We start from the raw sequence: 15,381 nt of genomic DNA, 5'->3' as shown, positions 1-15,381 counted from the left end.
TGAGATTCTTGGTGCTTGTTGGAAATGGCGTTGCTGGATTGGGTACCCTGCTTTTCTATACTCCCTGACGCCCTCGGCCATTTGTTTTGGCTTGTATATATACTGGATGGTTGCAATGGCTTTACAAGAATTATTAATTGGATAATGGGGAAGACCGGTTTTTTGAAATACTCATGTCGGCCTGTATCAAAAAGACGACGCGGTCTATATTAAGATGGTTTGGCCAGATTCAATTTCGCGAACCTATCGTACAAGTCATAAAAGTATTGAAACACGTGTGCGTAGAGGAAGACAAGAGGAGCAGCCTCGAGAGGGCGTGCGATCTCCCGACTCGCCGGTCAACATGCAACCGGGCCAATTGGGAAGCTTTTAGATATTTGTAGGTAGATTCGTCGGTAGAGGAGCGGCGGTCGGTTCGCCATTGATGGGAATTGCGTTCACAACAGGAGGAATGGCAGAAAGAGCATTGTCCACCTCTGGTGGGAAGAAAGGATGCAAAGGGTAGATGGGTGCGACGGACTTGTCGCCGTCGAATAGTAAGAGGTTCTGTAGTGGTTGCTCTCTTGCGCTCAGCACATTGATCACGTCCTGCGCGAGGCTACCGCCAACAAACGCCGCCACAGGGCTCAGTTCGCTGCCGAGATTCTGTAAAAAGTTTCGTAAAAATTCCGAGTCCAAAGTGCTGATGTCAAGCTTCAGTTCTTGGTGACGGTCACGAGCAAGCTTGGTGAACAGTTCAAGATCTTGCCGGGAGAATGTGGGCAATCTGCCTCCGGAAAGCTTTTGGAACTCCCACAATGCCCGAAGGCATGTCAGAAGTGGCGTGACCTGTCTCCGTCGTCTGGGCAGTCGGGTCAGGTCCTCAGGGAGAGGCGATGTGTTTGCTAAGATGAGGGGGGAGTAGATTTCCCGCTTCGTCACCATCTCGATGATTTTGTCATTTTCTTTCTTTGTGGTGATATTGATGATGCTTCTGGTGGGTGTCTCTTGGGCTGACGGCGAAACATTCGATTTGAAACGTTCAATGACGAAGTCATGAGCAATCAGATCGGCGAATGCGAAGCCGTAGAATCCATGCAAACCAGCAGCATAGAATGGACGGTTGAAGATGCGGCATGCGGCATTGATGGTCGAGTAAGTTGGAAAGTCAAGCTCCGTGGCGATGGTAACATCGAATTGCGCGAAAAAGTCCGGTTGCTTCGTCTGGATATCTTCCGTGTCGATCCGAAGCTGAACTCTAGGGTTCATCGCATGTATCGCTGGGGCCGCAGCTTGGGCGCGCTGTCCTCATGATTAGCTTTTTTGTCTCCTCACTTGGAATTTCCCGCGACCGGACGACATACATTCTGGCCAACATGCTCCTCGGATATGAAGAATTGGGCTCCAAGGTCTTCTTCCTTAACAGTCTCATGATCGACTATAGTAAGAGTACCGATGCCTGCCAAAACAAGGTTCTTTGCGATTTCATTCGCCAATGCTTTGAACGTAATCAGAAGGATATTTGCGGACCGAATCCTAAAACGAAGGGCATTCAAAATCAGCTCATAAACGCGCACAGCTGGGAATTCCGAGAACTCACTTCTCTTGAGCCTTGACCCCCCAAAGACGGATTTGACGATCATACAGAGCAATCTCATCTGATGATCATAGCATGTCAGACATATATATCCCGGGGCTCTCCGTCGTGGGGGAATGTGCACCTACCAGCACTGATTGATTGAGCTGCGTTTTCTAGCGACGACGCCATGCTGGCTGGTGGGCGTTTGAGGGGTTACCAGAGGACGCAAATGGTTTCCTTGCGCCGCTTTCCCAATCCAATCAATCTGGTGTTTTTGTTAAGGATATTGTGACAATAACAGAATCGCGCTCGGTGCTTAATAAATTGGGCCTGAAGAGAGCAGTTCTTGAGGTAACAGATTGCGCAAGAGACAGTCAATATGTGTCGGCCGCAATAAGACTGATTTCAGCCAAAGCGAGGCCGATCTTCCTCTGTCCTTGATAAATGAAGTCCGGAGGAGGTGTAGATGAGAAGTAGTGCTCACTATTCAGTCACCAGGAAGAGAGAGGACCAGGGAGAGGGTTAGAAGAGCAACGGGGAAGCGTCCAGTGCCTTAAGTGCCATCCGTATGCAGATAACCGGCAGAACTATTCAGGAGCTAGTGAATTTTGAGAAGACAATGGAAGGCAATCAGAGGGAGTGTTGAATGAGGAATGCCAGTTCCTTATCCTGGAATCACGTGCCGCACATCATGGCTGATAAGTTATCGCCTTTCACTGAAGCGTCATTTCCCGCTGTTATCAATAATACTAAGCTTCTCCTTCTCCTCCTCCACATCGTCTGAGTTCCGGCTACTCTCTACTTGTAACTCAAAGCCTCGTTAACTTCGTTTGTTCCATTCCTCAGTCGTTTTATCTGTTCTCTTTATTTCTCAGACTTCAAGCTTCTGGTCAGGTCATTCCTCTTTCTGACCGGGTCTTGTCTTTCTCAATTATCACCTCGATCTCTCTCTCTCTCTCTTCCTTACATTCTTCGATCATACTGGTATAGTGCATCATCTCCGCCTCTTGAGCGGTTCGGCCTGTCACGCCAGCTGACGGCATATTAATTTCATAGAATGGTGCGTGGGTGACTCAGAGCATTTCTCAATCCTACATTCACTTCATTGATCGATTCCATCGAGCCCGATGTTATTTCGTGGAGCCCCATTTCTAGTATATTTGGTTGACTGTTGTACATTCGAACTGTAGTCTGGGAACTACGATTACCCTCCTGCCTCTCGTCGTGCCCCTCGTGCAAGTCGTACTTCCGACAGATCTCAGCCACCTACTGAAAATCGCTTACAACATCTGAGGGATTTATTGAGCTCTGAGCGCCATCGGGATAGTTCAGCGACTACCCGCGCTTTGGAAATACTCAACCAGGAAATAGAGGAATATCGTTCCAGTCGGGCCCGGAACTGGACCAGCTTTGAGCAAGCTAGAGAAGCTGTAGATCGTCAGATCCAACTTTTGCAGGCAGCGACGCCTCACAGGGAGGAGCAGACGCGCGGTGCTGATCACATAGGCTACCCACGATTCGGGACGCAGAGGTCTTCAGCTACCGATGTCGCGGGGCTGAATCCTAGCACAGCTCCTTCGAATTCCATACGATCAGCTAGTGACAGCAGACCTTCCAGACGTCGGCCCATGCGGCATCGACACCAAGAGGGACGAAGCAGAGCTCCTGAGGCGCAATCCCTTCTTGACGAGCTCGTACCCCTCGATGAAACACTTTCTGCGATGCCGCTAGAACCAGGCACCGATCTGCAGGGGGACAGTCGGAGGACTAAACGCAGAAAGCTCGAGTCGGACGACAAAAGAGAAGGGCCCCAAGCTTTTCGCTATGGCCACTATGGCCAAGTAGTTCCTGGCGCTCTCAAGATGGAAATCAAAATGTGCGACGGTGGGACATACGATGATTCTGACGGCGAGAATTCGTGGCCAGAGAACATCTTGCGCAATGATTCAGCTGTCTACTGCACAAAGTCAGATCGATGTAATCTGATTCTGAAACATCGGGGCGACGCCCCCTTCTGCTTGAGCAAGATTGACATCAAGGCCCCTAAATCTGGTTACAATGCTCCGTATGTCCCATCTCAAGCAGTCACTCATGCACCTACCTCGGATTTACTGATCGTTCTCTAGAGTCCAGGAAGGAATGGTGTTCGTGTCTATGGCGTATGATGATGTCTTGGCTCGTACCGCCGCGTTCAAGATTCTTAGACCAGCCCCTCGTCGTTCTAATCGGAGCAGGCGTACTGGTCTGCAGCCCTCTGAGGAATATCTGAACGCATTCCGAACACCCCTTCAGACTTTGGAAAGAGCGGTATTCGGAAACACAGATTCTCCTTCGGATTCTGATAGTGACATCAGCACCATCGCAGGACCCGATGCCCCCGATCCCATGGCTGAGTTTCAGGTAACGACTGAATATGATGGTACCTCTGATAATGATGATGGCTGTGACATGGACGACGAGGATGAGGCGGATGATGTTGAAGGCTCCGAAAGCGATGAAAGTGAGACTGAAAGAGGGGTTGTTTCCGACGAAGCGACCTTTTACCGGAGACGTGATGAAATGCTGCAGCGTATAGAGGCTGTGGAATGGTCGTACGAGATGGAACAGCGCGGGCTCGAACGGCGGCGTCGGATCCCTAATCGTGTCGAACCTGCTGCATCATCTGCGCTCCCAGAGTCTCGACCTGCAGGTTCATCTTCTCCGCCTGTGTTAAAGCCACATGCTCGCTTCTTCATAGAGCGAGCAAAGAGCATGGTCAGCATCAAGTTTGATCCACCGGCGTACGTATTCCGAAATCCTGTTACATCCCATCACTCAAAGTTCGCTGACAATCCTCAATAGCTCAGGCAGATACATCTTGATCAAGCTCTGGAACCCCCGCAACGATGGCAATATCGATATTCGGAGTATAGTCACGTACGGCTTTGCTGGTCCTCGATTCTTCCCCGCTGGAGAATTTAGGTAGGCGCCGCATCAGGAGAATGCGGCAGCCCATCTCAACAAGCAACATTTATGCATCACTTCGAACTGTCCTCTTCACCCACTCTGTCCTCTCTACAGCTTCTTTTCTTTTCAGTGAGCCAAGAGTCATCGCGCGTTCCGGCTTGGCTTAATTGTTCGTGTAAGCATACCATGTCATTCCATTTTCCATAAGCCATATGATAGAGGTCCGAAATCGTGGGTCGGAATGGCGTTACGGTCTAGGTTGTTTTCGTACCTCTCTATGCATTCCAAATTTCGCAAGTTGTACGAGTGTACGGACGATGATTACGTTGAAAAGAGGAAAGTCAGAATTCAAAGGATATGTAACGATTGATTACATGATACACCACGGTGTTTCACATAGAAACAAATGAGCAAAGCCCAATCGCTGCAAGTCCACCATACACTACGGGTCATTATTCTGATCTTACGCCAGGTCGAGCGTCTCTCCTGCACGGCAGCGAAATTAAACGCCATGCGGGACCCGCGCCGTGGAGAAAGCCCGGGCTATGTGCATACAGCATGACGGATTGCAGGGGTACGACAGTTCCCTCAGTCGCCGGAGCAATGCAAAAGCCATCGACAAGTGGTATTTCGATGCAAAAGAGGCAGAGCGAACCCGGGGTATCGCCCGAACCAGAAGATTAGAAAGAGCGTATGAGAAGAAGTGGGTGCTGTAAACCAAGGCCAAGTCCGTCAAAAGTTGTAAATCATCTGGGCAGACAAAATCGACCGTAATCCTATGTACATCAACGTCGGTCCCGGGTTGCAATCGAAAGGCAAAAGAAGAGGAATGCTGATAGAAGAAGCGGAATCCAACACGCTATTAATGAGTATGAATGTCAACCTGAATAACCAGTGTTACAGACCGCTGTCCGTCGAATCGATGCTCATTTCATTCCTCGTGCAAAGATCGTCCAACGCCGAACCTTATACGTGAACGTAAATAGTCAACCAAAAGATGCACCTCAAATCCAATCCAACTCCGTGAAAAGAAAAGAACCCTGTGTCCAAAAGTATAAGCGTAAAATGCAGCAAATATGCATGAGCACCTAGATGACGACAACATCTCCTTCAGCGTCTGCTGGGTCAGAGGCCATCATATCACCATATTTGCCCACGGACATGAGCATTGAATCGTCGTCAAGGTCAATAGCACTATCGTCATTATTGGGAGCGTGAAAGCTGGCAATGTTGTCAGCGATGCTTGGTGGTTTTTCACTCTCCACCGAAGCATGATTTGGGCCGGCATCTGACGGCGGTCGATTGAGCGATGTCCTGTTCTGGGGATTCACATCCGCCGATGAAGGGCTTGTAGTTGACCTTGGCCTCGAGTCACTGCTCTGCTGCGCATCAGAAGCGCTAAAAGGGTCATTCTTCTCGGTAGATGGACCGCTGGATTGATTCAGCAGAAAATTGGGCGGACCGGACTGGTCAGAGCCAAAACTCGTATTTTGCAAGATGCTCGGTGTGAAACGCATAAAACCGTTCTTTTCTGCTTGCCATAACATCATCTCGTGAAAGAAAACTTTTGTCATCCACCAGGCGCTGAAGCTTTGTGCACCACCAAGGGTCAATCGGCGGAGAATGCAATCCCACAAGGTGTCGACCTTTTCGATGATGCATTGCGTACGATGGTGGGGAAATGCAGAGGATAGGTTAAGTATAAAAGATATCCACTTATCGGGAAAGTTGTACTCCTCACCAGTGGAGGCTTCGACGGGGTATTTACGAGCCGCGCGATCCGCTTCCGTGTCTGGCTTCGTAAAGAAAGGGTGAGAGGCAGAGGGGTTCAGGTCGTCAACAGGAGTTAGCAGAGCTCGAACGTCATGTTTCAGTATCTGCTCTGCGGCCCGCTCCGCGCATGTGGGAATGTTCGCCCGTGAGATCATCTCCTTTGGATCAACAAGCGTTTTAAAATCGAACCACATCTGGTTCCTATTGTCAGGATGGCACAGCCATGCTGCGGCCGCATTGGCTGATTGGTTTACATCAAGCATGTGCCTGAGCAGATTGCAGAAAATATGGGCCGGTATTAATCTTGCCAAGCTGACATGTGCAGGTTGCGCTTTGAATGTCTCACCAATATGAGTAGTCAGCCGTTGGGAAATCGAGCTAAAAGCGTCCAGGACAAGTTTGGGGACGACCTGCGTAGTGAGAGGTGCCACGAATGCAATCATCTTCTGGTACATGAGCCAATCGCACTCCTTGATCCAGGGAGCAAGGTTTGGATGGGTCAGCAGCTTCTGTACTGGAACCGTCAAGGTCCCATGAAAAGCGGAGAAATAGCGGAGGAGGTTCCGCTCCTTGCAGTAGCGGAAGCTATCAATTACGGAGATACAATGGGAGCGGTAAAGGGCTGCAAGAGCCGCCGCGACCTTAGTATCAGTATTGCAGGGAAGATACTCCCGTATATCGGGCAGTTGAAAGGAGTCGTTGTCAGCAGACGTGTCCTCGGCGGACGGCAGGTGGAGCATCTGATGAATCATTTTCCCAGAATGATTTCCGACGTTTTCGAGGGTAATGCTGTGGTCACCTTTGGAATTAGTCGAGGCTTGGCAGCTGCACCCTGCGGTCGAGGAATTCGCTGAGAACCTAGGTGTAAATGACACAGTTGGTGAAGGAAACACTGCGCTATCTGTTGGCGGCGGTGGTAGAATACTGAAAAGACATGTAAGCTTGCATCTTCCGGGACTATCGAGTATGTGATTGACAAACCTCTTCTGCATGGCTCCGTCAAGTTTGTTCTCTATGCCACCACCAATTTGACCATTGGTGATCGACGAGACCTGTGGGTTCAACGGCGGCGGCTTCTGCTGCTTTTCCTCGATGACCGTCAAATCCACATAGTGGTACTTGGATTCTCCGCGAACACCAAGACGTCTGGTTTGCACATTCGGAAATATGATGCGCACGAGTTTACCAAAGGAAGCGGGATTCAAGACTGAAACACGCTCGGTGCCACATTTCTCTGCATAGCAACAATAAACACGGTCTCGTCGGACAGAACCGCTGCTCTTCCGGCAATTCTCCTTCAACCTAAGCATCCATGAGTACTGATTACCTGTCGATAACAATGGGCACTGTGCGTTCGCTTACCAGATCATGGCAAAGACCTGCTTAACTTTCTCGGCCTTACCCCCTGCCCCTTCATGTTTCAAAACCTCTGCCGCCATCTGCTTGAGAGAATAGCCTTCGTACTGACGGAGCAACTTTCGCAGTTCATTGTCATTCGCCAGTGATGAATTTGAACCTTTCTTCTTCTTCCCACCAGTCTCAGAGTTTTCATTTTCTTCCAGCACATGCTCCGGTAAGTGATTTTCAATATTACTATCGTAAATCGCTTGATACTGAGTGATCGGCATGGCAGGCAGCCCGTGATGCGACAGACCTGGAGGGATTGAATGGTGAGAGAGGCTATGCCCATGCATTGCAAATTCCTCTGCCCTAGGAAGCACTGAATGATGAGGATCTTGGAGTGTCGGATCGAGCGAGGCACCATTCACGGCATGCGAGATCTGCTGGCCAAACCGGATAATGATGTCTTCGGGATTACTCGCGAAGACATTGTGACCAGCGGCAGATTGGGAGGGTATAAATTGGGAGAACCCATCGGCGATCTGCTGGTCCTGTGTTTGTTGCGTGGTGCTGGAATGGATACTGGCTGTTGATCCTCTAGACCTTGGTCGACGGCTGTTCCTTGAAACTACAGCTTCTGACCGCGCTCGCATAGGATCTGCCGTGCCAGGACGACTATGCGGTCCTGCTAACTGCGTTGTTTGTGATGCGATGCTCGAGCATTGCGATGCGGCTCGCCCTGTTTGTTTTGGCTTCGGATTAGCAACAGCAGACGGAAGGCGGAGGCTGAAAGAGATAGGCTAGCGGCAGGGCAGCAACGACGGGAGATCAGATGAAAGTAGAAGCCTCAGAGCACCGAAAGAGATGCAGGAACATCTTACCCATCTCATGAGCCATAGTGGAGGGTCTGCTACACACTACCCGACTAGGTGGTTGTGTTTCGTTAGTTGCTGGGTGCGAGTAGGTTGGTAACCACGGGCAATGGCGTCTGTTTTGATGATCGGGTCTACAGCCACCTCAACTTAATCACTCGAACTCACACGACAGAAGGCCGATGCGGGACAGAGGCTGGAGGGGGAACGTCGTGATTTCGGAGATGAGTTCGTCAAGACATAAAATCGGGTCGTTATAGCAGTCGCAAACACGCTATCGAAGGCTCATAGTGGCCGTGGTTACAGTCTGGTCATAAGTTTTGAGTGTGCAAAGGTGGAATAAACAGAGGCGGCGGTTCCTCAAGCAACGGTCACGTGTGGATTAGCTAAGGCTCATTCCTCAGGCAGATTCCCAAAACAACAAAACATTGCAATGGAATCTCAAGTGATGATCACCGTTATTTATGGGCTCATCCGTCTGGACATGGAATAGTAGATGGGTGTTGAATGATTTGACATTGCTAGCAGCGAGACAGATTCAAATTACCGGGGAAATTGCTGGCACTTAATGAGTAGCTGTGCCTGGTACAGCACAGTGCTTGTAGGATAGGGTCATTGCACACAATATACTCTTGACATTATTTGCTCAATGACAAGGAATGATAGAACATAATCATTATTGTAAGGTGCTTGGAATGGCATTATTCGAACCAATAGTCTCCGGCCCTGAAGGATCTAGATCAAAAGACCTACTTGGAGTATTGTTTTGGGGGACAAGGACATCTAATAGTATATACAGGTCCTCAAGCTGTACTGGGGTTAGCCTGAAACCACCTTTAACCGAACATGCGTCGGTTTCTTTTTAATTTAACTACGTGACTACAAATAGAACCAAGCGGGATCGGATATATCTATTCGGTCGCTAATCCGCATGGTTGAACTTGAACTTTCAAGCTCATCTGAATCAACATATTTCGGCCAAGACCACCCATGGACAAGGCGATGTACAATTGCAACCGAACACACATCAATTTCTCCCGTCTTAGTCCTCGAGCGAGACATCCCACGCCCAAGTCGGATCTATATACCTGCTTGCCGCAAGGCGTTCGAATAGGACTGATTGCTCATGGAGTGACTGTGGAGGAGCTCATCCGGCACACAGACAGTTGAGCAACGAGATTATGAAGCTAGAGATATAACACAATCTGGGGCTTTACAAAAGAGATAAACAATGAAATTTACATATCGAAGCTAATTACTTCCTATCCTATCATCTCTAAACAACCGGGAAAGGGAAAAAAGAAAAGGTACATTTGGCCAAGGGACACACGGACAAAAGAAGAGGCCGTCCTGGGGGTAATAATAGGTATGAGGAGTATAAGGTACCCTAATGCACAGTCACGAACCACCTTGCAATCCAACATCAATAGGCCCAAGCCAAGCCACACTGCCTGAGGGACAAATGGAAAACTCTTTCACCGGGAGTCCATCTAAACTAGATCCCGCTTGACGAACTCAGCGAGCAGAGTCTTACCAAGATGGGCAGGGCTTCTCTCCACAGTGACACCGGCGCTCTCGAGGGCCGCAATCTTGGAGTCAGCACCACCCTTACCACCGCTGACGATAGCACCAGCGTGACCCATACGACGACCGGGGGGAGCGCTAATACCAGCGATGAAACCAACAGCGGGCTTGTTGTGCTTGTTGTTGGCCTTGAAGAACTCGGCAGCATCCTCCTCGGCGCTACCACCGATCTCACCAATCATGATGATACCGTCTGTCTCCTCATCCTCGAGGAAGATCTTCAGGCAGTCAATGAAGTTGGTACCGGAGAAGGGGTCACCACCGATACCAACAACGAGGGACTGGCCGAGACCGGCCTGGGTGGTCTGGTTGACAGCCTCGTAGGTCAGGGTTCCGGACCGAGACACAATACCGACACGACCACGCTTGTGGATGAATCCAGGCATGATACCAATCTTACATTGGCCCTACAGCATAGAAAAGGAGCATATTAACACACCGCACGTCCTTGCCATATCACAAACTCGGATGCGAATGAACTTACAGGAGCGATGATACCAGGGCAATTGGGTCCAACCAGACGGGTCTTGTTCTGAGTCTTCAAGATATCCGTGATGCGAACCATGTCTGTTGATTCCGAGTCAGTTCTTGCGCAAAAAGAAGCTACATTGCGCGGCGAAAGGAGACATACCGTGCTGGGGAATACCCTCGGTAATGCTGAGAAATGCGAAACATCGGCGTTAGCGATGCTCAGTTACTAAATTTTCTTGGAATGGGAGTATAACTCACCAAACAACCAAGGGAACCTCAGCCGCGATAGCCTCCTCGATACCCGCAGCGGCGAGAGGGGGACTGGAATATATCAGTAATCAGCCACTCCGACAACGACGGAAACCAGGGATCATGAATCCATACGGGACGAAGATGGCAGAGGCAGTGGCACCAGTTTCCTTCACAGCCTCGCTGACATTTGCGAAAACAGGTCTATCAAGGTGCATCGTACCGGCCTTCTTGGGGTTGGTACCGCCGACAACCTTGGTTCCTGGGAATTGTAAGCTTTTGAACTCCTGTCGTAGACCAGCACAGCCAGCATCAAGGGGTTAATCGTAATGTACCATAGGCAATGGCTTGTTCGGCGTGGAAACTGTTTGTAGCAGGAAAAAAGCAACGTCAGCATCTTTGTATGCAGCTGAAATGGGAACGCAAGAAATCGCCGCAACATACGTTCCCTGCTTTCCAGTGAAACCTTGGAAGAGGACCTTGGTGTCTCCATTGATGCGCAGGTTGTTCACAGTCTCAGAGTAGATCGAGCTGCCCTGGCTGTAAGCTCGTCGCTGCACAGCAGCGGCATTCTGAAGGGCAGAGAGGGTGCTACGGCGGAAAGCCTGCATAGTTGCCTGTGAGATGCAGAAAATAGAAAGACAGAGGGAAGAGTGCACCGGTAAGTGTGCTAGAAAAGAACTGAAGATCTGGGGAAGCTTTGCAGAATATATCAAAATGACATTGGACACTTCAGCAGGAAAATGCGCCGGGATGGGTTTGGGGTTTGGACTTTTCGGGACAAAGCTTTAAGCGGATCCGATTTGTCGCGGCGGTCGGTTGGCTCCCTCGGCGTTCCTTTTTTCCCATCTACCTGCTATCAATTTAATTCCTGACCACATACAAATATCGCTGATAACAAATCTGCCCCTCTGTCAAGCGGTATCGTGACTATTCTTTTATCCTAGCTTACCTGGTCGGGACGATCAGCTTTGCACTTTATATTACCATTCATAACACTTGCATTGGGATTTTAGGGGTCTACTTTGATCTGCGATCGTCGCAGTTAACCATTCCACAATGGCGACCCTCACCATGACATTGCCGCCACCATCCAAAACCAAGAATAGCAACGAGAAACTCCCACCGGAAAATGAACGTTATATGCGAGCTTGCTCTGATATTGCAAATGCGCTCATTCAGGAATATGAAGCGCAGAGGGATTCATCCAAGCCGAAGAAAGATATCAACCTCAACAAGCTGCGCGGCCAAATCGCGAAGAAGCATCGCCTGGCTACGCAACCTCCCTTGACAGCTATTATCGCTGCCGTGCCGGAACAATACAAGAAATATATCTTGCCCAAGCTGATTGCGAAGCCTATTCGGACGTCGTCAGGAATTGCAGTTGTCGCCGTCATGAGCAAACCTCACCGTTGTCCGCATATTGCCTACACCGGTAACATCTGTGTCTACTGCCCTGGTGGACCTGATTCGGATTTTGAGTATTCGACACAGTCATATACTGGCTACGAGCCGACGTCGATGCGCGCGATCCGAGCGCGGTACGACCCGTTTGAACAGGCGAGAGGTCGGGTTGATCAGATCAAGTCTCTTGGCCATAGTGTGGACAAGGTGGAATATATTGTCATGGGTGGCACATTCATGTCTCTTCCGCCGGATTACAGAGAATCCTTCATTGCTCAACTTCACAATGCGCTGAGTGGGTACCAGACGGACAATGTTGACGAGGCTGTTCAGGCGGGCGAAATGAGCAACATAAAATGCGTGGGTATTACGATCGAGACGCGGCCTGATTACTGTCTGGATACTCATCTGAGTGATATGCTTCGGTATGGGTGCACCAGATTGGAAATCGGCGTGCAAAGTTTATATGAAGATGTTGCGCGGGACACGAATCGAGGCCATACTGTCGCTGCGGTGGCAGAGACATTCAAGCTGGCCAAGGATGCTGGGTTCAAGGTCGTTAGCCACATGATGCCGGATCTGCCAAATGTCGGCATGGAACGGGATCTTTTCCAGTTTCAGGAATATTTTGAAAACCCAGCCTTCCGTACGGACGGTCTGAAGATTTATCCGACGCTGGTCATTCGTGGCACAGGGCTGTATGAGCTTTGGAGGACGGGTCGCTACAAGAATTACACTCCCAACGCGCTGGTAGATCTTGTCGCTCGAATTCTTGCGCTGGTCCCTCCATGGACGCGTATCTACCGTGTGCAGCGAGATATTCCCATGCCCCTGGTCACTTCCGGCGTGGAGAATGGTAACCTTCGAGAGCTGGCTCTGGCACGCATGAAAGACTTTGGCACAACATGTCGTGATGTGCGCACCCGCGAAGTTGGTATCAATGAAGTAAAAAACAAAATCCGCCCCTCGCAAGTGGAGCTCATCCGCCGAGACTATACTGCCAATGGTGGTTGGGAAACGTTCCTCGCCTATGAAGATCCCAAGCAGGACATTCTTATCGGCTTACTGCGCCTCCGAAAGTGCAGTCCGACTCACACTTTCCGTCCAGAATTCACCGGCCAGCAGACGAGTATCGTGCGAGAGCTCCACGTATATGGCTCAGCGGTACCGCTCCACGGCCGCGATCCGCGGAAGTTCCAGCACCGAGGATTTGGAACCTTGCTAATGGAGGAGGCCGAGCGGATCGCGCGAGAAGAACATGGGAGCCGGAAGATCAGCGTTATCTCGGGAGTTGGTGTCCGCAGTTACTATGCTCGTCTCGGGTACACACTGGACGGTCCTTACATGTCCAAGATGCTTGACCCAATTGAAGATGAAGTATTCTGACTCGAATAAGCACGAGAACGTTTTGTCTTTGTGCGCTTGATGTCGAAAATTGATATGATAATGATGGTTTCTATAAGTTGCGCTCGCAAAAGTCGGCTTCTGTCGGGTGTATATGGCATAATTGGGTGTTTTCAGGCATTTCTTGCATGATGGCGTTAGTGTTTCGATGCATTACAATTTCGATTCCAGTACATGTCTTAGCCCCTGCTTCCCATCATTGGGTGTAAACATGTTGACAGTCATTCTGTTCTTTCCATTTTCCAAGATCTCGAAATGATAGAATTGGATACTGTTTTGTGCAAGGCCCAGTCTGCTATTCTGCAATTCTCCTTGAAACAGTAAAAGGTAAATTTGAAGCAGCTCTATGTCAAACGCAACGACACAATATGTACTCCGGACAAACCACGGTAAAGAAAGTGTGCTCTAAAAACCTCCAGGACAGATACCGTTGAAGCAAGAACACCACACCTGATTAAAGCAATCACGGACATCACAATCGCCGGAATGAAGGCTCAGGAAATAATGTGGGATTTGTAACGTCATCGGATCGACAGCCGTCCGTCGGCCGAATCGGAAGAGATACACGCATTCATGAGCGTCCCCAGAGGCACTTGACATATCCCTTTGTTTCGTACTACGGACATAAATCAAATGGCGAGTTCCATGATTCCTTGCGAGAAATATATAAGAAATTGTCTAGCTTAGCGATATAGCACCTGCCCGGCGGCTTCTCATGTGCAGATAAGCCTGGAAGGCACAGAAAACGAAGAAACACTGCCCACGACAACGTGTCAGCACTTCCACTCCATAGCACTTGACGCACAGGATGGTGGCGCGATAGACTTACAGCGTATATGATCACCGCGGTGAAAATCGAAGCAGCAACTGCACCGCCATCTTCGGGGTCGTTTTCCGATCCGGTGAATCCATGGTGTTCGCTCTGAAGACATTGTCAGCAGGCCATCACAATAATCCAGTGTTCTCTGTGGTCGGACAAAGGGGGACCGAGGCAGCAAATATGGTTGTTGAGCGAATACGTAAGGCACCAGACGAACCTTGTATAACGATCCGAGGACGGACAGAATGACAATAGCGAAGGCGGAGATGACCACGCTGTATCGGAGGTATCTTTTAGTCTTTTGATTCGGTCTGGAAGGAGACAATGACCTACCAAGACCAGGCATTTAGAACAGATACAACAGGCTTCATTTTGACGTTGTCGTGACCAGAGATGCGATAAGTGATTGATAGACGTCAAGCAATGCGGCTTCGCTGAGAGGTCGACTTATCCTCGTAAAGATCGACAACTGGTGTGTAAGAGACAATGCGGGTGATATATTAATACGGAGTCGATTGGGAATTAGCGGCTTCGCTCATGTGAGCGCAAATAATGGAGATGCAGGAGCTTTTGATGCTTGTACTCCGTATGGTCTGCCGCTTGCACTGCAGAGGGGAAGCGGAGAGCTCTATTGATCCGCCTTAGCCGCATTTGGCATGTGAGGTCCAATGAGCGTCGGTCTACTCGTCATTTCCGTCATCCACTCTGGCGAAAGCATCAATATGATTTCTATCTTCAACGATAATTCCATGAGACTTAAACAGAATTCCTGGGTTCTTCAATTGATCAGACGGCAGACGCACATGCTAAATCAAGCATTCCCAAGAGATCTAAAGAGCAAACTCAGACCTCCATGTATCGCGCGAAACAGAGGGTCTGGAGTCGTTCGTGTAAATGAACATCAGCCGGATGTATGAGGATTACAGAAGAAATATTGTCTGTAGAACATATCAAAAAAT

General features: G+C 49.6%; 6 protein-coding genes across 6 annotated transcripts; 2 read left to right on the top strand and 4 right to left on the bottom strand.

The window, feature by feature from the left end:
* Positions 1-369: 369 nt before the first annotated feature.
* Positions 370-1,747, bottom strand: Aspvir_004536 (E1 ubiquitin-activating protein AOS1; the record flags this gene model as incomplete). The annotated part of the gene is made up of 4 exons (XM_043267762.1): positions 370-1,281; positions 1,344-1,515; positions 1,580-1,637; positions 1,705-1,747. The coding sequence occupies 4 exons, from the start codon at positions 1,745-1,747 to the stop codon at positions 370-372; spliced, it is 1,185 nt and encodes a 394-aa protein (XP_043123697.1).
* Positions 1,748-2,615: 868 nt separating this feature from the next.
* Aspvir_004535 (uncharacterized protein) lies at positions 2,616-4,523 on the top strand (the record flags this gene model as incomplete). Its single annotated transcript, XM_043267761.1, has 4 exons — positions 2,616-2,618; positions 2,749-3,623; positions 3,685-4,338; positions 4,400-4,523. The coding sequence occupies 4 exons, from the start codon at positions 2,616-2,618 to the stop codon at positions 4,521-4,523; spliced, it is 1,656 nt and encodes a 551-aa protein (XP_043123696.1).
* Positions 4,524-5,592: 1,069 nt separating this feature from the next.
* Aspvir_004534 (RFX family transcription factor) lies at positions 5,593-8,503 on the bottom strand (the record flags this gene model as incomplete). Its single annotated transcript, XM_043267760.1, has 4 exons — positions 5,593-7,201; positions 7,259-7,579; positions 7,640-8,357; positions 8,500-8,503. The coding sequence occupies 4 exons, from the start codon at positions 8,501-8,503 to the stop codon at positions 5,593-5,595; spliced, it is 2,652 nt and encodes an 883-aa protein (XP_043123695.1).
* A 1,477-nt stretch (positions 8,504-9,980) lies between these two features.
* On the bottom strand, positions 9,981-11,405 carry Aspvir_004533 (succinate--CoA ligase (GDP-forming) subunit alpha; the record flags this gene model as incomplete). Its single annotated transcript, XM_043267759.1, has 7 exons — positions 9,981-10,481; positions 10,559-10,641; positions 10,706-10,731; positions 10,804-10,866; positions 10,930-11,056; positions 11,130-11,158; positions 11,239-11,405. 7 exons carry the CDS (start codon positions 11,403-11,405, stop codon positions 9,981-9,983), a joined length of 996 nt encoding a protein of 331 aa, XP_043123694.1.
* A 448-nt stretch (positions 11,406-11,853) lies between these two features.
* Positions 11,854-13,584, top strand: Aspvir_004532 (Elongator subunit ELP3; the record flags this gene model as incomplete). Its single annotated transcript, XM_043267758.1, has 1 exon — positions 11,854-13,584. The coding sequence occupies one exon, from the start codon at positions 11,854-11,856 to the stop codon at positions 13,582-13,584; it is 1,731 nt and encodes a 576-aa protein (XP_043123693.1).
* A 696-nt stretch (positions 13,585-14,280) lies between these two features.
* Aspvir_004531 (uncharacterized protein) lies at positions 14,281-14,793 on the bottom strand (the record flags this gene model as incomplete). The annotated part of the gene is made up of 4 exons (XM_043267757.1): positions 14,281-14,358; positions 14,432-14,524; positions 14,640-14,697; positions 14,756-14,793. The coding sequence occupies 4 exons, from the start codon at positions 14,791-14,793 to the stop codon at positions 14,281-14,283; spliced, it is 267 nt and encodes an 88-aa protein (XP_043123692.1).
* Between the last annotated feature and the right edge of the window lie 588 nt (positions 14,794-15,381).

Source organism: Aspergillus viridinutans (assembly GCF_018404265.1).
Source record: "Aspergillus viridinutans IFM 47045 DNA, scaffold_2, whole genome shotgun sequence".
NCBI lineage: Eukaryota > Fungi > Ascomycota > Eurotiomycetes > Eurotiales > Aspergillaceae > Aspergillus > Aspergillus viridinutans.
The sequence above is the reverse complement of the archived record's forward strand: the minus strand, read 5'-3'. Positions and strand labels throughout refer to the sequence as shown.